General features: G+C 31.7%; 1 protein-coding gene and 1 pseudogene across 4 annotated transcripts in view; one reads left to right on the forward strand and one right to left on the reverse strand.

Moving 5' to 3' along the window:
• The window catches only part of FZD3 (frizzled class receptor 3), a 69477-nt gene that overhangs the window by 42103 nt on the left and 4033 nt on the right, over positions 1–23341 (forward strand). For all 4 annotated transcript variants that reach the window (XM_016144660.2, XM_016144662.2, XM_016144661.2 and 1 more), the window contains 2 exons: positions 16266–16414; positions 18120–18353. In XM_016144660.2, coding sequence (XP_016000146.1) covers positions 16266–16414; positions 18120–18353 — 383 coding nt within the window. The remainder of the gene's footprint in view (positions 1–16265; positions 16415–18119; positions 18354–23341) is intronic.
• Positions 1497–1615, reverse strand: LOC118612712 (annotated as a pseudogene).

Consider the following 23341-nt stretch of genomic DNA (forward strand, 5'->3'; position numbering starts at 1 on the left):
TTATTACTATAGCTTTGTAATATAGCTTGAAATTAAGGAGTGTGATGTAAACAGTTTTGTTCTTTTTTCTCAAAGTTACTTTGGGTATGTGGGGTCTTTCATAGTTCCATATAAATTTTTAGGGTTTTTTTTTTTATTTCTGTGAAAAATACCGTTGGAATTTTGATAGGGATTGCATTGAATTTGTACGATTGCTTTGTGTAGTGTGGACATTAACAATATTCTTCTAATCCATGAGGTATCTTTCTATTTATTTGTATCTCCTTCAATTTCTTCATCAATGTCTTATTTTCTTGTTATAAATCATGAAATTGCAAAACAATTTTGAGGTGTTTCAAATAACTCATTTCCGATCATGATCTATCCTCTAAATAATTTTTATAAGGCTGAGGAAATTGATCTGCTGTGGTAATGCTTGGCAAAGTGTAAACCACGTTTTCTGTTTCATTCATTATTCTATACTTAGTAAAAACTAATTTTAATTTTTTTTCTGATTATTCTGCAGTTCATATATGTAAGAGAGAATGGAACTTTTCAAAATGATCTACCTTTCATTTGATTCGTTTTGGAAAAAACCCAATAGTTAATTTTTTCAACCCCAAAACTAAAGATTATGCTTTTTTTTTCATATGTTGCATGGGTATTATTATACTATGAATGAAGATTAGAGTTCTTTATATGCCCCAAGATTAAGCATAAATTCTACAGTTTTTAATTTGTTTCCCAGTTATTATTGCATCCATTATTATAAAATATGTACGTAGTATACTGTTTCATTTTCTAGTTATTTCTAGTTCATAAGACTAAAGTGACATCAGAATGATGATTATTTTTCCCCTCAGGTATAATTTGGATTAAAGTTCAAGCAAGGTGTTATCCTTTGCTTAATCTGAAGAAGTGAAAATTTCTATTTCATAATGTTATTAAAGCAAAGAAATTATAGAATAGAATTGAGATAACTGTATTATTTCTGTTCTCATTTTAAGTTCTTGAGTGAATTTTGGCTTTAAGCCTTTTCCTTTTTCAACTGTGGGTTTTCTATAAGGTTAATTAAATAATAGGCACAGAATATCCAGGTGTCACGTTAAATCTATGTGATGATATTCTGTGTTTATTTCAGTGAGCATTATGCTCTGTATCAACCAATTACTTACTAACCAAACAAGCTCTGTTTTATTTCCTGTCGGTTTGTTCATAAAGCCATTTTCTCATCTCTGCCTATCTAGTCTTTTACTTGGGAAATTGTGTGTTCCGTAAATAATGGGGTAAAAAATTGTTCTTCAATTTTTTAAAAAAATTAACCTAAGAGTTGACATTACCGAGGTTTTATAGCAGTCTTTGGTAAAGTTATTTAGGATCTAAATTATTTAACTTTTCTCATTGCCATTAGCCGGTCTTGAATGAATGAATGAATGAATGAATTTGGCGAGGCAACCCTTGGTTGACCTTACACATTACAAGGATCTTGTCAGCTTACAATCTCTTATTTTTTTTTACACCTATAGCACCTGGTCTTCCTAGGTGGTCTCCCATCCAAGTACTAACCAGGCTGGACCTTGCTTAGCTTCTGAGATCAGACGGGATGAGGCTTGTTCAGAGTGGCATGACCATAGATCAGTCTTGAATTTAGAAGAGAGACTTTTTCTAAGAAGTTAGTCTCTGTGTTTGGAAAAGAAAATGAGATTATTTGCAAAATATTTGAAATGTGGAGTTTGTAGTTTTATGATTTCCTCTAACAATTGAAGGAAAGCTTGGGAATTGAAATCCCAGCTTACCATATTTATTTTTCACACGGTTGCAAATAAATTGGTGGGCCAGTGATGGAAGAAGATAAAGTTTAGAGAGTAAAAGAAAGATATGGAGATATAGATATAGTTAAAGGAGTCAACTATATCTAAAGAAGTGAGTTACTTGCTATTTACCCTATCTAGTATTGCTTTAATTTCAAAACTATTGCATCCCTAGGAGGAACAAAGTATATTATATTGTAGGAGCCTTGATTTTCTTTTTGTCCTTTCTTTAAAAGGTATTATAAATGTTTCTGACGTAGAGATATGTGTAAAGAATAATACTAGACATTGAACACCAGTAGATCTACCACTCCTTGAATAAAGAAAACACTAATAAAACACCAGGTCCCCTGTGTGATCCAATCACCCTTCTAAACTATCATCCAGTGTTTTTGTGTATTTAATTACATATTTACTCATATCTATTTTTCCTAAGTAATATATAATATGAATTTAAGTATTTTAAACTCTATAGTGTCAAAGCTGTATGTATTTTTACAGCTTGCTTTTGTCATTTGTGATATTTGTTTATGATAATGTGTACATGTTTATTTGCTTTCTCTGCTGTTCAATGTGCTATTGTATGACTATATCATGCTTGTTTATATGTGTTACTCTTAATGGATATTTAGGTTGTACCTTGTTTTTTTTTCTATTATAAATAATGCTACTATGATTATTTTTATTCATCCATGTGAGTTTCTCTATAATATGTACCTAAAAATGGAATTGTTGGGTCATAAGATATGTAAATCTCAACTTTACTAGATGTTGCCAAAGTGCTTTCCAAAGTTGTTGAAGCAATTTAGAACTCTGTTGGAGAGTACAGAGGGTTTTCATTGTTCTACATCCTCACCATCCTTGGTGTCATCAGGCTTTTTAATTTTTACTAGTCTTATTGGCAATCCTCATTACTGTTTTGATTTGTATTTCCTTGATCACTTGTGAGATTGAACTTCTTTTTCTTATGTTTATTAGCTATTTAGATTTCCTCTTCAGCGAATTGCTTATTTATAAATATACATACATTTATTCTTTGTCAGTTTTATGCATTACAGATATCTAGCTTGGCTTTTCACTTTTGTAATTGTGTCCTTTGATGAGCAGAATTTTAAAGCTTTATGTATTGTTTATCCATCTTTTTATTTTTAAAAATTGTATCTTATTTAAGAAATCTACCCCAACGGTTGTAAAAAATATTCTCTTTTTGCAGTTTAAAAGTTCTGCTTTGGATTTTTAATCTATGGAATTCGTTTTCATATCTAGTTAGCACCATTTAGTGACTAGTCCATTCTTTCTCCACTAATCAATAATGCTGCCTCTGTCATATATCAAGTTTTCTTACGTGAAACTTATTTTGTTATTCTTTTTCATGGTCTGTTTTCTATCCTTGGTTAATCTATCGTTGTCTTATTTACTACATTACAATAGGTCATTATATCTGCTAGGGCAAGTAGGTGGCTTTTCGAAGTAGAATATAAGTAAAGGCAAATAAGCAGTGTAGTGTAATAAGTGCAAAAACAATTGGAATTGGAAGACTTCCACCCTAGAACTGTTGTCCCTTATCAACATGATAGAGTCTGCATGAGCCTGATCAATAGTTTATTTTTATGTGGGCTTTAGACGACCCCGGGTTCAATATAAGCTAACATTTTGCAATCAATTTTTTTTTTTTAAATGAAAGCACACCTAGTACAATATGTGTCTTCATTAGTACAGTATAGATTCTGCATGATAGGGAAAGAAGCCAAGGGCTCTGCCAACTTGATTCAAAGCCAAAGTCTCAGAAAGAAGAATTAAATTCAGGACATCATGATAGCCATAAATATATCCTTTGTGGGTTTTTTTGTTTTTTTGTTTTTTTGCAATGCTTCCTTCCCCTTTAGAATGCATATATATTTTTTTCTGTTTAATTAAAAAGAATTTTAGCCCCAGGGTCTTTGGCAGATTATGGATCTAAACTGGATAAAGAAAGCATGGGAAAATATTTTCCATATTGTGATTGAATAAAGTCATATTGCAAAATTCTGTTGAGTAAGATTAGAGTAGTGTTAGTGGAGATCAGGTATTCAGAAGATAGTGAATGTATACTGTTCATAGCTAGCCAGGCTGTTATATAAAAAGGACAGTAATCAAGATAAAGGGCTTACAGTAAATGCTGATTGTCTCTCTTCTCTGGGATTCCCTTCAGTTCCCAGTAAATAGATCAAAGAAATATATCAGGTGAGTTCTTTCAATTGGTAAGGTGATATATTTTAACATTGACAAGAATATAGTGTTTCTAAAGGACAATTATAGAATAGAATATTTTAAAGTTTCTCATTTATCCATTTTAATTACATGAGAAACATATTTAGTGGGGTTTTTTTCCCTCAAAAAATCTATAGGCATTTAGTTCATTATAGAGCTATTTTAAAATAAAAACTAAACAGTGTATTCTTGTCCTTTATTTAAATATTTTCTCTAGTGGGCTTTGCCTTTCTAGCTAGTATATGTCCTGTTTTACATACTAACTGCCTGAATTTTTTTTGTGTTCCCTGTGTGATTTACAACTAGATGATAATGCATTCTCCTTCCTCTTTCTTTTTCCTCATTTATAGGGGAAAACTTCTTTCCTCATAGCAATAGCTTGACTATTCTTCCTCAGTGTCTTGACCCTCTTTGCCTATGGCATGTTCATGAAACAGATGTTGCTTGAGTTGCTTTTTCACTGTATCTCTACCATAAGCAGGTATTGAGTTGTCTTTTTTGGAATTTTGGCTTTAACCAGAACCTTATTATACAAAATGTTCCATGTTCCATCCCTCTGTCCTCCAATTCTCCTTTGTACTGCCTGGCCTAATTGAAGGTTTTGGTTGTCACTATTCTTAACTGATTTTGTTTTGAGCACTCCTCCCCTTTAATTCAAGTATTTCTGTTATGTAGATAGTATTTTTTAATTTATGAAAGGCAGTACCATGAAGTTTAAAACACTGTAGAAGTAACAAGATATGGTTTCTCGCCTAGGCTCTCTTTCCCTTTCCCTCTTTTCGAGGTAATCTTATATAGTTCCATGTTTTAGACTGTATAGCCCAACTTTCTGAGTTCCAGACATACAGACACATGACATTTGCATTGGAAGGCTACAAGGTATTGCCAACTTAACATGTCTAAACAGAACTCTTAATTTTTCTCCTTAAACACTCTTCCTACATCCTGTCCCCAGTTCTTCCCCATTCGGTAAATGGTATCGTCCTTCACAACTTGCTCAGACCAAATTTGGAGCCATCTTTGAGCCATCTTTCTCACATACCTCATCACACACAATCCATCAACTTCTCACCATCTTCATTTCTACCTTAGTTCAAGCTGATACTTCCACAGTGGCCTACCAATTCATCTGCTTGCTTCTATTCTTGTTCCTTTACAGTTTATTTCCAACATAGTAGCCAGGGTGATCTCTTTAAAAATAACATCATGTTACTCCTTAAAACAAAATCCTTTAATGGCTCCCCATTACTCTTAGAAAAAAATTTGTAATCCTTACAGTTACCTGCAGGGCCATATATAATTTGGCCCCTGCCTACTTTTTTGACTTACCATTCTCTTCCTTGTGTGCTCAGCTCTAGCTACAATGGTCTCCTTGTTATTGTTTTTCAGAGCTAACAGTTACTATTCCTGTTCCTTCTTGTTGAAATACTTTTGCTGCAGAATATACTTTAAATCCCTCCTTAAATGTCATGTCCTAAGGCCTTTTCTGACTACTTTCTGCCTGCTAGATGGATAGGGGATCTAAAATACATGCCCTATCCACCACACTACAGCCCAAATGCTATTCTGTTCCTTAACTTGCTTTAGTTCTGAGTTTATGATTACCAGAAATTATAAGATTTCTTTATTTCCTTGTTTATCGACAATAGTTGACCCTTCCCTTTCTCCTCCCCCTCTCTAGAAGGTAAGCTCAAAAAGTCATTTACTGGTATAGCTCTTGAATCAGGTCATAGTAGGCACTAAGTATTTTAGTGACTGAATTAATCAGCTTTGTGATCTTGAGCAAAGTATTTCCCCAGACTTTGATTCCACATATGTAAATAAAGGGATTAAGCTGTATAAGACCTCTGAAGAAGGGTATTTTAGACTATAGATGGTCAGTCATTTGAAGGTATCCCCAAAGTCATTAAGTTCAAGCCTCTTATAAGTGATTTGATGCTCACATTGCTTCTTTTCACATCACACAATACCTCTAATTCTATGCTCAACTCTGTTTAAATCTCTGTCTATACTTTGATTATAATTTTATTAGTTTTAATTTTGGGTTCTTGTCCTCTTCCTCTTCATTAGGCCACATTACATCAGTTTATATAAGCTGTATCTTTACAAGTGATTGTTTTTCTTCTTTAATCAGTCATTGTTTCATTACCATTTATTGCATATAAGCAGATGTGATTTAAAGCATGCTTCTCACAATCACATTCTTTCCCTTGCCTGCCTCTACTTTTTCAGGAACTCACGTATATTTTAACTGGCATGATAGATTTTTAAATCATAGAAATGGAAAATAACTCTTAGAGCAAAGGTAGACAATAAAAACAAGTCTCTATTTCCCTTAGAAAAATTTTAAAGATTAATAGGCTATTAGGATAAACCTTAGAATTTAACTACATATTCCAGCCCCTTAATTTTCATATGGGGAAATTTACGTGTATAGCAAGCATAGGAGACACTGAGATGAACAAAGATAAACAGTTCCTTACTTCATGACTTCTTAAAGCCTTTAATATGCAAATGCGTATGTGAGTTTCCAAAGAAGATTATCTGATATCCAAATTTTATGTTACCACAGACTATTTGATGAATTATCTTTTAGTCTGGGACAGTAGTGCTCCACATGTTTGAGCATTTATTAGTTGTTTTAACTTTACATGTTTCAAATACATTTTATATGCTACATGTATTTGTTCTCAGTATTACGTGAAAATCTGTCATTAAGAAGTAATGTGTCGTAACAGAGAATATAAGGAAGTCACAAGAGGGTGTGTGTGTTATGTAAATGAGCATTGATTCATTTATAGTTCATCATCATGTTTTCTAATTCATCATTATAGTTAGTGTTAGATACTTATGATATTCACTATATACTATATATTAAATATCAATATAATTTTTGATAATTTCTCAGAGCATTTTATCTTTAGAACATTTATTGGTAGATATTATTGCTATCTACCATAATCCATTTACACTGTATCATGTGAGCTTTTGGTATTCCTTTAATTTTCCTAGTTAAATATGTTTTGTAAATGTTGATTACATAGTTTTCTCCACTTTAAAATATTTCAAAATATCAGGATAAAATTAATATAAAACATGCTCAGAGGAAAAATATGCCTCTCCATCAATAAAATCACATTTACATTTTTCTGTATGTTTTTCTGATATTTTAGTAGCTGCTCTTTGGAGACATGCTCCCCTGGCTTTCCTGCTCCAGCCAATGAACCACACTTGTTGCCCTTGTGTAGTCTCTTTCCTTGAATTGGGCTAGCCCTGTGGCTTCTTTTTATTTATTTATTTATTTATTTTTAATTTACTTTTTATTGTGATGACATTGGTTAAAGAAATTCAGTAAGGTTCAAATGTACAATTCAACAGTAAGGACTTCTTTTGATTAGTAGAACTAGCAGAAGCGATTAGGCATGACCTGAGGCTAAGTCTTAAGAAGTCTTGTGGCTTTTGTAGCTTTTGCCAAGTTATCTTAGAATGCTTGGTCTGTGAGAAGCCAGCCTCTGATAGCAAGTCTGATGCTCTGAAACCACAAGATGTATGGAATCCCAAGCTATTCATCAGTTGTATGGAAAGGCTGCATGAAGGGAAGGAGGGAAGAACAAAGGGAGAGAGATCCCCAGCCAGCTTCCACCTTTTCCAGCAGTCCTAGCTGAGATACAAGATATTTGAGTGAAGAAGCCATTTTATATGTATGTCCAGCTCGGTCTGACTTTCAGATGTCTCTAGCCCTAGCTGTCATCTGACTAGTTACATGTGAAAACTCAAGGCAGAGTCACTCAGCTGAGCCCAGTCAACTTAAGAACTGTCAGATAATAATAAATTCTTGTTTTAAGCCATTAAGTTTTGCTGTGGTTTTTTATACAGAAGTAGGTAACCAGAATAATACATAATGGTGTGCAACAAAACACACTAAAAATTATATATAAAGAATGTTATAAATATATATAATTTTAAAATATAAATGTGATCATATTTGACACATTAGTCTACACCTAGGAGTGTACTAGATGTACTGGTTCATATAGGCTCACTAGAGACAATTGTGCATATCTCTTTGTGACTTCACATTTAGTGATATCACATCAGTAGCTTGAAAGTAGCCATGGTTAGTGTATTTACACCACAAAAATTGGCAGATGCTATAAACCATTGTACATTTGAACCTTTTTTCAGTTTATATTATCATTTTTGAATGCCTGCTTATTTGGTTGTTTAGATGTACTGTAATTTATTTAGACTTCCCTATGATTGACCTATTATTTCTTTAGGCTATATTTCTTAAAATAGAATTTCTGGATCAAATGGTATACACTGTAAAATTTTTCATAAGTATTACAAGATTGTATACCAGAAAGATTATACCAGTTTATATTTCACTCTCTCAACAGTGAGGGTGTTTTCTCAGACTCTGCCCAGCTCTTATTTTTATATAGATAATAATTCATGGGGTTCAAAACTCAAAAGCTATAAAAGTATGTGAGAAAATGTCTCCTCTTATATTACCTGTTTTTCCCAACTTTCCAGTACCTTTCCCAAAGGTAACTTAAATGTTACAAAGAATTTATATATCCTTTCAGAGATGCTTATGCTTATGCATATACAAGCAAGTAAATTCCTTTTCTCATTTTTTTTTACTTAAATGGTTGTTACTGTATACACTTCTCTATCTTTTTTGTCACTTAACAATTAATTTTGGAGATCAGTACCTCAAGAGAAAAGGCTTCCTCATTTTTTTATGACCTCATAATATGCTATTGACTGAATAAATATATCATTTTTAATATTGCAAACAATTTTTGTACATACATCATTTTACATATGTGTGAATATATCTATAGTGTAAATTTTTAAAAAAATTTTTTGATCAAAGGGTATAATTTTTTGTTGAGATATAATTGGCATATAACATAGTAGTTTCAAAAAGGGCATAAGTTTCATAAATATTGACAAATTGTCTTTTATAGAGGTTATATGAATTTACATTCTCATCTGCAATGTACAAGTATGTTTCTCTACACACTACCTAATACAGTGTGCTGTCAGATTTTTGGATTTTATCTGATAGGCTGAAAAATAGAACCATCATGTAATCTTTTAAGTTATGAGTGAGATTGAGCTCATATTTGTATTTCATTTTCTATAAACTATCCATATCTTTTGCCTATTTTTGTTTAGATGCTAGGCTTTTATTTATACGTAGGTGTTCTTTATTAATAAAATTAGCCCCTTTATCCGCCATTAATGCTTGCAACAATTTCATGCCTTTGAATTGTCTTTTTGCTATTGTTATGGAAGTTATGGCCATGCAGAAATGTTGGAGTTTTATTTATGTATTCAGATTTGTCTATGTTTACTTTTATGGCTTCTGGATTATGTGTCGCACTGAGAAGGTCATTCTCTACCCTGAGAGTGTGAAAACTTCATTTGAACTTTATGGTTTCTATTTTTGTTTTGTTTTGTTTTTACATTTGAATTTTTGATCTACTAGGAATTCATCTTCATGAGATATAGTATGCAACCACTAGACTTATATTTTTTTCCTAGTTTTTATTTTATTCTTGGTAGTATGAATTGAAAGAAGAAATACTAATATCACATGGGGGAGAAACCTGACTAAAGAAATCTAAAATATACAGTAAATGCATTTTTCCCTTTTCTGTTCACTTCGGATGCTAAACTTAAAGTGTCATGATTTGAAAAGAAAGTTTATGCTCTTATTTATTTTTAGGATGAGGGGAGGATAACGTTTTTGTTTTCTTATGTGACTCTCTTTGAAAATGAGCAATATGAAGTTCCTGAAAAGTAAAATTCTTCCTTTTGAAAAGGGGAACATTTTCTAGATACTTATACAGAATCCAGTTATTAAATAATTCATCTTTTCCTGAATGGTTAGAAATATCACATATATTAAATACTAAAACTTTGTCCATGCCCCGATATTACACATTTTTATTATAGCTGAATGATATATTTCTCTTACAGTGTTTTCTTGTTTAGTCTTGTTTGATTTTTATTCAAACTTTAAAATCTTAATTCCCAGATAGCTGTATTTTTATTGGAATTATGTTAAATTTAACGACTAAATCAAGGAAAGTTTGCATTTTATGATAGTGATTCATCCTAGCCAAGAACATTTTTTATAAGGAGAGTGCATTTTAAAGCTTCCTCTGATACATCACTCATTTTTCTTATTAAATTTATTCCTAGGTGTTTTATCCCTTTCGTTATTATGGATGTATTAGTTTGCTAGGGCTGCCAAAACAAGATACCACGAACTGGGTGGCTTAAATAACAGCAATTTATTTGTTCACAGTAATGGAGGTTGGAAGTCCAAGATCAAGGTGCCAGCAGGGTTGATTTCTTCTGAGGCCTCTGTTCTTGGCATCTGGACAGCCACTCTCTCACTGTTTTCTCACAGTCTTTTTTCTATGTGTGTATCCCTGCCGTCTTTGTCCCCTTATAAGACACCAATCAGGTTGGTTTAGGATTCCCCCTTCCCGTCCTGCCTGTATGACTTTGTTTTACCATAATTACTCTTTTAAGGCTCTATGTACAAACAAGTCACATATCGAAGTACTAGGAATTAGGGCTTCAACATGAATTTTAGGGGGACACAGTTCAGCCCATAACAATGGCAAATGAAGAATTTTCTTTCTTTTACTTACAAATTGTTATTTATATATCTGAAAGTGATTTCCATATTTTATTTTGTACCTAACAGTCTTGCTATGATTTATGATAGTTTTTACTTTATTCTCTTATAAAGTTATATTATTTATAAATAATGATTTTTCTTTATAGTTAAAACTTTTTTTTTGGTCTAATTACAGTCAGAACTGTTGAAACCATTAAAAGTGGTGGTAGATTGTCTTCTTGTATTCCCAACTTTAATGAGAATATTTAGTAACCTTTGGTGTTCCCATTAAGCATGATTGGCTTTGGGACTGAAATGGATTTATTTTGTCACTTTAAGAGCTTATCACCTGTTAGTATTTTATTACAATTTTAAAAAATCAAGACTGGATATTTAATTTTATCAAATGACTTTTTGGCATACATGGAAATTATTGTATATATTTCCTTAGTGATCTAATACTGTCTTGAATTTGCTGTTGAATTCTCTTTGCATAAAACTTCACAAATGAGACATAGTTTTATTGTCTTATGGAGTATGTTGAAGTAGGTACAATTTTATGCTAGTTTCTGGTGTCAGTTTTATTTTTTTTATTTTCTTATAATTTGTTCCTATTAGTTTTCAAGTTGATTACATGAAATTGAGCAAAGTAATATCTTACTAGTTTTGTTTTCTTTGTATCTGTTTACTTATCATTTCTGCATTCTCTCTGTTGTTTTGATCAGGATTTTTTTTTTTCAAATAACTAACTTTTGGGTTTATTAGTTCTTTTTTCTTATAATTAATTCATTTTATCTTTATTAATTTTTTCAATTTCTTTTCCTTGGGTTTGCTTTATTGATAGATAATACAGTTAACATTCCTACTCAGTTATTAGTCTATTAATTTGATTTATGATTTCTTGTTCTGCAGAAGTTTTAAGTTTTTAGTAAGCAAAACTGTCAGTTTTTTCCTTTTATGGTTTGCTTCATATTACTCTTTTTAAAAAGCCTGTTACACCCCCCTTTATAAAAATGTTCTTTATTCTTTTTATATTTTTATGATTTATTTTTATTTGTCTAGAATTTTTTTTTTTATTGTGTGAGGTGGTACCTAAATTATTTTGTTTCCAAGTGGATTGCCAACTATCCAAACATCATTTATTAATCTATCTTTTTCCCATTTATGTAAAATGCTTTTTTTATATACTTAACTTTTCATGTTTTATGAAAAGTCCTATTGATATTTGCAGATTATATCAAGTGTATAGGATTAATCTGGGGGGTAATTAAATTGACATCATTAAAACATTGAGTCTTTGTATGTAGAGACATGGAATATTTCTTTACTTCAGTTTTTTTGTGTGTCTTTCAATAGAGTTTTGTCATTTTCTTTTTCTTACTAGGTTTATTCCTAGGTGTTTTATAGTTTTTATTGATACTATACATTAAATTGTTTTTGTTATATTTCTTATCTGGTTATTGATTATGTATAAGAAAAATTTGATTCTTATATATTTATTTTGTCCAACTTAGTTGCTAAACCCTTTGATTGTTTCTACTTGTTTTTTCAGTTGATTCTCTTGAATTTTCTGAATAGTCTTATTGTTTCTTTGTTCCCAGTACTTACACTGTTTTTTAAAGTTTTACTTCTGACAGGGTATCTCATTGAATTGACTGGAACTTCCGGAATGGTAGCTGTTTTCTTTATAGCTCCAGAGGACGGAAGGACAAATGGGCAGAATAGCTAGAGCTATTTGAACATGGAAGAGACAACCTTGCATTTTATTAGTACTGCCATACTAATTGTATTCTTATAGAACAACTAACTTGAAAGTCCATTCATTAGGTAAATAGTAAGACTTGATGGCGAGTAAGTCTAAATGATTAGCTGAGAGTATAAAGAGAGAGAGAATAGAAGAGTGACTTGAAGAACTTCAGTCTAGAGAATAGTGGTGGAGAAAAGAGCAAAAGAGCAGAAGTAGGAAGTCAACAACAAAGTGTAATGCCTGATCAGTAGAATAATCATGACTCTGCAGTATTACAGAAGCCAGGGAGATAAAAGGTTTGTAAAGTACAAGATGGTCATCAATACTTGATGCTACCTAAAAGTGTAAAAAAAAAAAAAGCCACGTATTTGTTAATGAGGTTAATTATGATCTGCTTTAGTGTCTCTTCATCTGCTTCTTAATTGTAGTTTTAACTTTTCTGTGGTTCTTTAATTTGAATTTTTATCTAGATTATTAGCTTGGCGGGAATACTAACTAAGCCTTATTTACTTCTGTCGTATATTTCTCATGGGATTTTGAAAAGTCTTATTCTTAGAGGAGTAGGTGATCCATAATATTTATCGGTTAATTTTTATGTAAATTTTAGAGGAATTCTCCCTTAATTTCAGGTTACGATTGTAATTTAAGTTCCATGTTTTGCATTTGCCAGACCAACTATAATCATGTGCCAATTATAGATAACACAGAATAAGAAAAAATTTTAGTTAATCAAAAAAGACAAGATAAACTAATTTGAGAATAGAAATGCAAAATAATAACTAGAGAAAATCATAGGCCTACCAGACATGAGGTCTGAAGTGGCTGGAGGTGACTGGGCATTCAGTTTCAATGGGGTATTGGGAAGTAAAAATGTCACATGGAAATCAGGAGACCAGAATTAGGTTCACTGATTAAAAGTTGAATTTGGGAATGTGGCTTCCCTGCTCCTAAAGGAAGTTTATATAAGAGGTACTACCAAGTGTTCCCTGAAGCTACACTTAAAATATAAAAATACTTACATAGAGAGGTGGGAGGGCATACATACAGCATTAAGAGCAATACATAAGCCCAACTTCAGTGATTCAGTGCCTGAATCTATAGAAGCGAATAATGTCTGGAGTCCTCAGTCACTATTGTTTGACTAGGTTCTGATGGGCACTGGTGAAGACAAAAAATCATGAGACAAGGTGAGATGGAGGGAGAGAGAGAAAAGGAGAATAGGAGAAGAGAGGGAGAATTCTCATTCAAGATCTGCAAACAAAAATTCCAAAGCACAACTAAGAAAAGAAGAAAACTAAACCAAGAAACATATCCAACAAAATCAACAATCACAAGATGGATCCACTCCCATATGAAATGAAAGTAGTAAAATAACTTTTAAATACATATTTAAAGTAAGTATGTTTAGGATTCTCCAAAAGATAAATAATAAACCCTTTTAAAAAATATGAAATTATGATAAATCAGCAGAAATGAAATAAGAATGGACAAGTATATGAATGAATTAGGCATCTTAGAAATGAAATTATGGAAATTGGTAGATAGAATGAATTCTAAAATAGATATGGTTGAAGAAGGAATTAGTGACCTAGAATGCAGAATATAGAACATATAATACTGAAAATTATATAATTATGCAGTTAAGAGACATAAAAAAATAGATCGAGGGACTTCAATATATATCTGACAGGAGTTATAAATAAGAGGCCCTAAGAATGACTAAGAAGCAACAACAAAAGAGCTAATGTATGAGAATTTTCTAGGATTGAAAATTTAAGTCCTCAGATTAAAAGTATACTAAGCAGGAAAATAAAAATAAATCACAACAAGAAACATTTATTGCAACTATGAAACAAAAGGATCAAGAGAAACTTAAAAGTACCAGAGAGAAGAAATAAATCTCTACAAGTTTATCAACTAGACAGACTTCTCAAAAGTAACAATATAATGTAGAATGACAATGAACTAATATCTCTAAAATGCTGAGAGATGATAACTATACCCATCTAAACTACCATTTAAGGCAAAAACTAAAATAATTTATCTTTGGTATACCTCTAAGAATTTTTGAAGGGCATTTGTTAGCAAGAAGAAAAGGAAACCTAAAGGTAGGAGTAGGATGCATTTTTGGAAACATTAATTAACAATGATAATAAAAATAATTATTTTTATAAAGATTATTCTCAATCTCTGAAAAATAATAACACGTAATATAGGGAGCTAAAGTGTCCTAGGAGCATTGTCTTGTTCAAGTGCTGAATAAGTTTAACTAATTTTTTTCTAATAAAATCAAGTATAGTTGACCCTTGAACAATACAGGGTCAGACCCTTGAACAAAACAAGTTGGAACTGTGTGGGTCCACTTATACTTGATTTTTTTCATTAAATACTGTAAATGTATTAGTGACATTTTCTTTTTTTCTAGCTGACTTATTTTAAGAGTACTGTATATAATACATATAACATATGTAAAAAATGTGTTAATTGATAGTTTATATTCTTGGTAAGGTATCCAGCAGTAGGCTATTAGTAGTTAAGTTTTTAGGGAGTCAAAATTATGTGAGTTTTTGACTGGGCAGGTGTCTGGCATGCCTAATCCTGATGTTGTTCAAGGGTGAACTGTATAAGTATATATTTTAAGTGTATGTATGTAGTTATTGAGCACCGAATATGTGCCAGAAACTGGTCTGTCTCTGGAGATAAAATAGTACAAGGAAAAAGCCTTTTCACGGACTTTACATTTTCATGGGAGTAAACTATATACTGCTTGAAAGAAGCAGTATAACCCAGATGACTTGAAAGAAATACCTTGTTAAATAGGAAAAGATACACCTGGAAAAATGTGCTGGTGTGAAGTGAAAAGCTAATGTTTATTAATGTCAGGTAAAATACAGTTTAAGGTGAAGAGCATTAATAAAGTAAAATGAACAGCTAGAGCATTACTGAATTTACATAACACCTCATAGAGACTTGAAAATGAAAACTGATAGGATTAGAAGAAAAACTGATGAGTTCACAGTTATGTGAGACCATACCCCTATTAAAATGTGTAGGTAAACAAAAAATTTGTCAAGAATATAGGAGATATTTGAACAGCACAACTAATGAAGGTGATCTAATACATGTAGAAAATTTTGTACTCAACAAATAGTGAATATATGTTGTTTTTGAGTACACAAGGAATACTTATAAAAATCGTATCCTAAATCACAAAAGAAGTCTCCAAAATTTAAGGCTACTAGACTCTATAGGCCATGTTCCCTGACCTCAATAATTAAACTTGAAACCAGCAATAAAAAGAAGTTTTTGAAAAACTCATCTGACTAAAAACTAGAAAATGCACTTATAAATAACTCAGAGGTTAAAGAGGAAGCTTGGAAAGAGCCAGCAGAGTAAAGATGAAGTAGGTAGAGGGAAGGCATATTAAAGATAACAACAGGAATTAATAAAATATGAGGAAAAGATTAATTTTCCTAATTTTATATTGTGATGACCAACGATAGGACTAGCAAAATTGGCCAAGAAGAATATATAGGTATTACTTGAGCCTCTCTATTCCTATTCATGATTTATTTCTACAATAATCTTTATCTTTAAAAGATATCCAATGTGAGCTAATAAAAATATGTAACCCAAATACAGATTATAAATTTATTGTCAAATTTTCAAGAGTTTGTCTTTTCCATATACCTTGAAAATTATAGAACTGTATAAGTGAAAACATCAAATTTGTAGAATTATTTTACTATTATTTTATTAAGTGATATTATAATAGCCTTTAATAGAAAGTTCTTTTTATATCCTCAGCATATTTTTCTTTCCCACCTTGTAGGTCACTCACATGAGTCGTCCGGATCTGATTCTCTTTCTGATGAAATACCTGATGGCTCTCATAGTTGGTATTCCCTCCATTTTTTGGGTTGGAAGCAAAAAGACATGCTTTGAATGGGCCAGTTTTTTTCATGGTCGTAGGAAAAAAGAGTAAGTTGAAGTAAATTAGCACAATGTTTACAAACTTCGCATTCACATAAATTTTTTTGCGTTGCTTCCATTAAAATAATTTGGATTTGGAAGAGCTATTACAACAAAATTGTAACCTCAGCTGCCATCAGTTAAGATTGTCATAGTAACATATTATTTAAAAGCTAAAAAGTTATTCTGAGTGATAGCTAACTAGAATTGGGCTTAAGATCTGTGCCTTATAAATTCAGAATATTTGACAAAAGGCCAGTATTTATTTTTTAAAATCCAAATTATAATTCCTTAAAATTAAAAACAAATTAATGCTTTTGTATATATTCTTTTATCCTGTGAGGATTGGTATGTGTTAACATCTCTGTGTTACAAATTAAGAAAACTGAGAAACAGAGAAATTAAGTGCTTTGGCCAAAGTTATACAGGTATTAGATTAGACTTCCAATTCCATTTATTCATTGTTCTTCCAAGTATACCATAAATGATTTTAAAAGATAGCATGTTATTCCATTCTGATGCAGTACACGTTAATGCCGAAACAGAAAAATGGTATCAGAAGATAAAATGGAATACGTTTAAGAAAGTATTTTAATTTATAGTTTGCCATGCTGCATGTTAGAGTATCATGGTAAAAAGATACCTAATATCCTCTTAGAAATGTCTTCTTAGGATATTAGTCTCCATAATAAAAACATTATTAAGAAGGATCAAAGGGGAATACATTTAAAATACCTGGCACAATGCATTTCCTCAACAAATATTAGTCTTCCTTCAGCCCTTTCATTCTAGCACTAAAAACAACAGTGCTTTTGTAATTTGAAAACAGAATATATGTACTTACTGTATGATCCAATCTTTACATGTTGGAGTATTTTTTAATGGAATTAATTGTTTATCTTATTTTAACTTTAACTCTGATTCTCATAGTCACATAAACTGAGACACTGATTTTTGCATCCATTTAATTTAATTACTGCTTTGTCCATCATAAACAACGATATGTTTTAACACTTTCATAGCCGTTGAAAACCTTTGCTCTTGGCAATAATTTATCATCCTAATTTTTTTCTCTTATCCTTTAATATGCCTGGGAATTAATCGTACGTTTTCATAATTTTTTATATGCTTTGTTCTTATTATGACCACTCATGTTTATTCTAGCACTAGACAACTTCTGCCATAGAATCATGTTACAGCCTTAAAACAACTGCTCTTACAAGTTAAAAAACGTTGTATCTATGCCACAATGAGGCCTTCGCTGCTTCCATAAATCATGCAATAAAACAATTTTTCTACTTTATAGTAATAACTTCGTAATATTTCAGTGTCCTTGCGAATCAAAATTCTTTAGCCGAAAGGGACTTTTTAGAAATCATTAAATTGTATCCTTCATTTTATAAATGAAGAAAATAAAGGAAAATAAATAACGACTTGCTTAAAATCACATATTTACTGATAGAATTGGAGCTAAAATCCTGATTTTTCTTATTCTAACCTAGTCTTCTTTCCATCATATCACTTTAGGGGATAGATTGATACAGATTTTTGTTATGTTCTTTCCTCTGTCAACAATGTTACCTTATATCTATCCTAAAGACTCATGTGGAGAGCAAGTAAATTCAAGGATAACATCAGTGTATCACAAAAGTATTGTTTGTTGGTTTATAGGAATGTTAATCTGTATCTTAAACTTAAGTGTTTTGTTGTCTAGGATAGTGAATGAGAGCCGACAGGTACTCCAAGAACCTGATTTTGCTCAGTCCCTCCTGAGGGATCCAAATACTCCTATTATAAGAAAATCAAGGGGAACTTCTACTCAAGGAACATCCACACATGCTTCTTCTACTCAGCTGGCTATGGTGGATGATCAGAGGAGCAAAGCAGGGAGTGTCCACAGCAAAGTGAGCAGCTACCATGGCAGCCTCCACAGGTCCCGTGATGGCAGGTGAGTTTTATTGGTAGTTTAGTTTATTTCGTATACTGTATTAGAGTTACACAATTTAAGAATCTTTCATAATCTTTGTTTTAACTTGTAATCTATTAAGAAAGCTAGTGTAGTCACCATTAGTGTTGTGTTTAAAAACATGGGATCTGGAATGAAAACCCTTAGTTTCCTCACCTATAAAATGGAAATAATAATAATATCTGCCCTTTTAGGAACATTGTAAAAAAATAAACGAGATGTGTTTAATTGTTTAAACAGTGCCCATCTCAGTAAGTGCCTAATATTAGCTTCTATTATTATTGTAAGTGAACAATTAAAGTAAAATGTGAATATGATGGTATAGTTGGCCCTCTATATTCATGAATTTTGCATCTGTAGATTTAACCAACTACAGATAAAAAATATTTGGGAAAAAATTTTACTTTGTTGCTGATACATACTATGTAGTTAGGCCTATGATGGATGTGTCTGTACTGGAGATGTACAGACTTTTTTTTTTCTCATCATTATTTCCTAAACAGTATAATATAACAATTATTTACATAGCATTTACATTGTATTAGATATTTATAATAATCTAGAGATGATTTGAAGGGTACAGGAAGATGTGTATAGGTTATCTGCAAATACCACATCATTTTATGTAAGTGACTTAAGCATCCTCACATTTTAGTATCCACCCCCAGGGGTCCTAGAACTAATCCCTCGTGGATACTGAGGGAAGACAGTATAGTCCAGAGGTTGGCAAACTTTTTCTATAAAGAGCCACATAGTAAATAATTTACTCTTTGTGAATCATATGGCCTCTGCTGCAACCGTTCATTTATGCTGTTATAACATGAAAGCAGCCATAGACAATATGTAACCAAAATGGGAATGGCTTTGTTCCAATAAATCTTTATTTACAAAATAGGAAGGGTATGGGGTCAGAGAAATTTTTATACAAATACTGTTTGAGAGAAGGCTGGATGTGTTTCCTTGTTAAATTTGATCATGAAGACACAATGTTCAAAATTTCTTATTGCTTTGCAATAATTCAGTTGAGAGATAGTGAAAATTAATAGGAAACCAGTGGCAGTGGGAAGAGAGGAAGAACTGATCTGAAAAATATTTAGAAAGAAGAAATGAAAAGATGGGAATTAGCGATGGATTAATAGCAGCAAGAGAGAAGACTGTATCAAAGTTTTATTTTTTTATGATTTCTAGTTTGGGAAACCTTTCTTATGCCTAAAATGGAAAGCATTATCTGTTTACTTTAAAACATATGTTTCTACAACTGTCTGGTATTTTTTTACCATCATCTCAGCCTTCCTTTCAGTCTTCTCTGTCCTAGTGTAGGATATGATTCCTATACTTACTCTCTTTTTAGATCTTCTGTTTTTTTCTCTCAACCTGATGTCTTTTGCCAGAGTCAGCTACTCTGTTTTAAAAAGCAGCTGTCTGTCATTGACTATGATATATTTTTATCTTTTCTCCATTTCTTTTTCCTTTCCTTGCCAGATTTTTAAAGTGAATATTTTGAATATTTTCTTTCTACCTATTTCAGTCTTCATTTCTTATCTGTCTATTCTTTTACTACTACTTACCCACCTAAACTGTGTATCCCCAATGACCTGTTTTTTAAACCACTATCTTTTCTCTTTCCTGCCTTTTTCTTTCTATTCAGCACTCCCATATAAAAAGTATTCTAAGTGCTAGGGATGCAGATGCGAAAGGCAGAAGAGTAAACAATCAGTTATAATACACTTTAGTGGGTATAATAAAATCATATACAAGGTGCTTTAGGATCCCAGAGAAGTAAACTGTCTAATGCATCATGGAAAATCAGAGGAAACTTCACGAATAACATAGCACTGATACTTTTAATAGAACTCAGAGGAGGCAGTTTGAAACTAAAGGCAAGGAAACAGTATGTGCAGAGGAAAGGAAGACAGAAAGCTTACAGTTAAGTACTGGAATATGGCTAACGTATTGTGTGTACGTTTGGGCAATTGTGGTGATACAATCAGGTTTGTAGTTTAGAAAGATCACTTTGACAACAGCATAGGAGAGAAGGAGGTTTTTAAGCCCATTTGGGACATTTCTACAGTAATTTAAGGGTCCTAATTAAAACATTCATAAGGAGGGAGGGAATCAGAGAATCTTTCAGAATATGTTTTGTCAGTACCAGCCTCCATGTACAATAAGCATTATTTGACATTCGATATTATTAACCTCATCCTTTTCAGTAAGGATTGAACAGTTATTTATAGCACAATGCCTATATGCATATGGCATTCTGTATATAAAAATATATATAGGAGAAAGGTAAAGTGTAATTTCTGCATTCTAGGAGCATATAACCTTATAGCGAAGATAAGACATACATAAGAATCAATTAAATGATAGTGCAAGCCAGCATATAATTAAAACAGTGAGTGATAGAGATGATTGATGTAATAGAACTTAAGAAAAGAGAAAGATCACATTGGCCTGTGAAAATATATTAGAGGGTGAATGAATGATAACAAAAGATAAGTTCATATTGAGTAGAAAATTTCCGAAGGTAATTAAATATAGGGGATTTCAGCTTCTGTAATCTGAATGGAACTAGAGCTAAGATAAGAAAGTTTATAATCATTAGTATAAGGTGTTGGAAATTAAAATTGTGAGACAGAATACCTTAAATCATCATCATCATCATCATCATCATCATCATCATAAAAAGAACAGACCAAAAACAAGACCTTGGTAAATACAGTAATAACAATACAGGAAGAATAGCCAGTATGTCATTCAGAGAAATTGTTTATAGATGTATGAGGGAATCAATAGAAGTATAGTGTCACATAATCCAGAGGTTAGATTATGACTTCCTATAATGACCTTTCCTCCCTCTCTCCTTGATCAAAATCATACCCATCCTTTAAGGCCTGCTTAATTCCCATATCCATGGCAGTTAATCGCTTTTTAATCATTATTTTGGTATGACCTATTTTCAATTTAGTTGTCTTTCCTTAGCTTAATTTGAAGCTTCCAAAGAATGATAATCAGGTGACAGACATCTCTGTGTTTCCCCCACAGCATCTAGCACAGTACTAGGTATATATACATATGTATATTAAAATACAAATCTATTGAATAATGTGAGCATTTCCTTGAAATTCAGGACCCAGAACTATAATGGCAACCTACTAAGGGTGTTCTATAATGTGGTACATAAACACTCATATACTGTAAGACCCTTTGCATACCCAGAACTTCAGAGCAGAGTTGTCAGATTCCAGGACCATGTTGAACCTAAAAGTCTAAAGAAGGATTTTCACACTTCCAAAAGCCATCTCATGGAGTTTTCTTTCTGCATCAGTGAGTTTTTAAGTTTACTGGTTAATACTATTTTTGGCTGTCTTTTTCTCATCATCTCATGGCTTTTTGGTTATGAGAGCACAGGCATGCGCGCGCGTGTGCGCGCGCGCACACACACACACGCACACACACTTCTCAATACTCATTGTAGTCCAGATTCCTTGATGGATGACTATTGATCTCAGTGCTGTGTGAAATAAAATAGACACGTATGTCAACCTCAAAGAATCAGTAATTGGTAGTTAAATGAGAAGATAGGTAGAAGAGGAGGTGAATGAAAAGGTAGGTGGAGGTTTGGGAATGAGCGAATGGGTTGTAGGTGACACAGGGAGAGCGAGGGCGTGCATCCTGAGGTGCTAGTGAAACTACAGTGAATTCAGGAGTTACTGATGCCAGGGGTAGCAAATAGTATGGAGAATCAAAAAGAGTAAGTCATCTTCAAATTTCTTTTGTTTGACTATGGAATATACCATACATTTTTTTTTTTTTTTTTTTTAGCAAATTAACCATCCTAATTGTTTTTGCCTTCTCTTGTATGAAGATTAATGTACATTTTCATATTTTGTATTAGAGTAAATGGTCACAGTGGTTTAAATGATTGTCAAAAGATAAATAAACTTGTTAATGCCCATATATACAATTTAGATTAAATACTGTAGTTTTAAATTTATTTTTCTATGTCATTGCTTCCTAATACATATGGGCAGGTTTTTCATATTCTAGAATTTTGTGGCTAGCCATATATTTCACTTAAATAATTAGACATAGAACTCAATATAGTAATTTTTTCCTATGAAAAATATATTATTGGAGTCTTGTAACTCAAAGATTTAGGTTTCATTTGAGAAAATACCTAATTCATATTTTTAATAGTGTTTTTATTTTTTAATTACTTTAATATCACTCCTAGAACTGCATCATGTTTTGCTTTTTTTCATTTGCCATTTTTTTGGAAATAGATACATATGAGTCATTGAGAGGTAAAAGATCTTTAAATTAGCTGGCAAATCATATTTGGAAAAATTTTTCACTCAGTTTAGGGCAGTAATCACTTTGCAGAATAGTAATAGAATAACAAATTCATTCTGAAATATTTTCATTTGCAAACATTATAATTATTTTACTAAAACATGAAAATCAATTTAAAACTGGAAACAAAAGAAATGCTTTCTTTTACATTTTTAAAAGGACTTCTCGATTTTTTAATTCTGTGATCTAATGAAAACATTATTTAACAAGCAGTTCTGTAAAACTAAATCACTTCAGTAGTGTATGAATCAATCTTTAATTTTATAAATTATTTATAAATTTTATAAAAATTCATATTAATTTCAAGTCATGAAATTTGCTATAATTGTGAAGGAATAATAAAATGAATGTTTTGACAGCCAGTAGGCCTTCAGCTGTTTACAATTAGTTTTTTTGATGACTATTTAAGAAATGGCCTGCTCTATTCTTTCTATTTTTAGAAACATTGCTTAAAATTTAATATAATAATTAAAGTTACAATTTATATTCAGTTAAGTTTTCTTTGAGTTTTGTTATACTAAATTAAATATTTTTTATAAAAAGGTGTATGTATGAGTGTGAATTTTCTTACCTTTGGTGGGGGGTTCAGTGTCAGGAATGCAACAAAAGAAAAT

This window comes from Rousettus aegyptiacus, unplaced genomic scaffold, assembly GCF_014176215.1.
Source record: "Rousettus aegyptiacus isolate mRouAeg1 unplaced genomic scaffold, mRouAeg1.p scaffold_m13_p_16, whole genome shotgun sequence".
Lineage (NCBI taxonomy): Eukaryota > Metazoa > Chordata > Mammalia > Chiroptera > Pteropodidae > Rousettus > Rousettus aegyptiacus.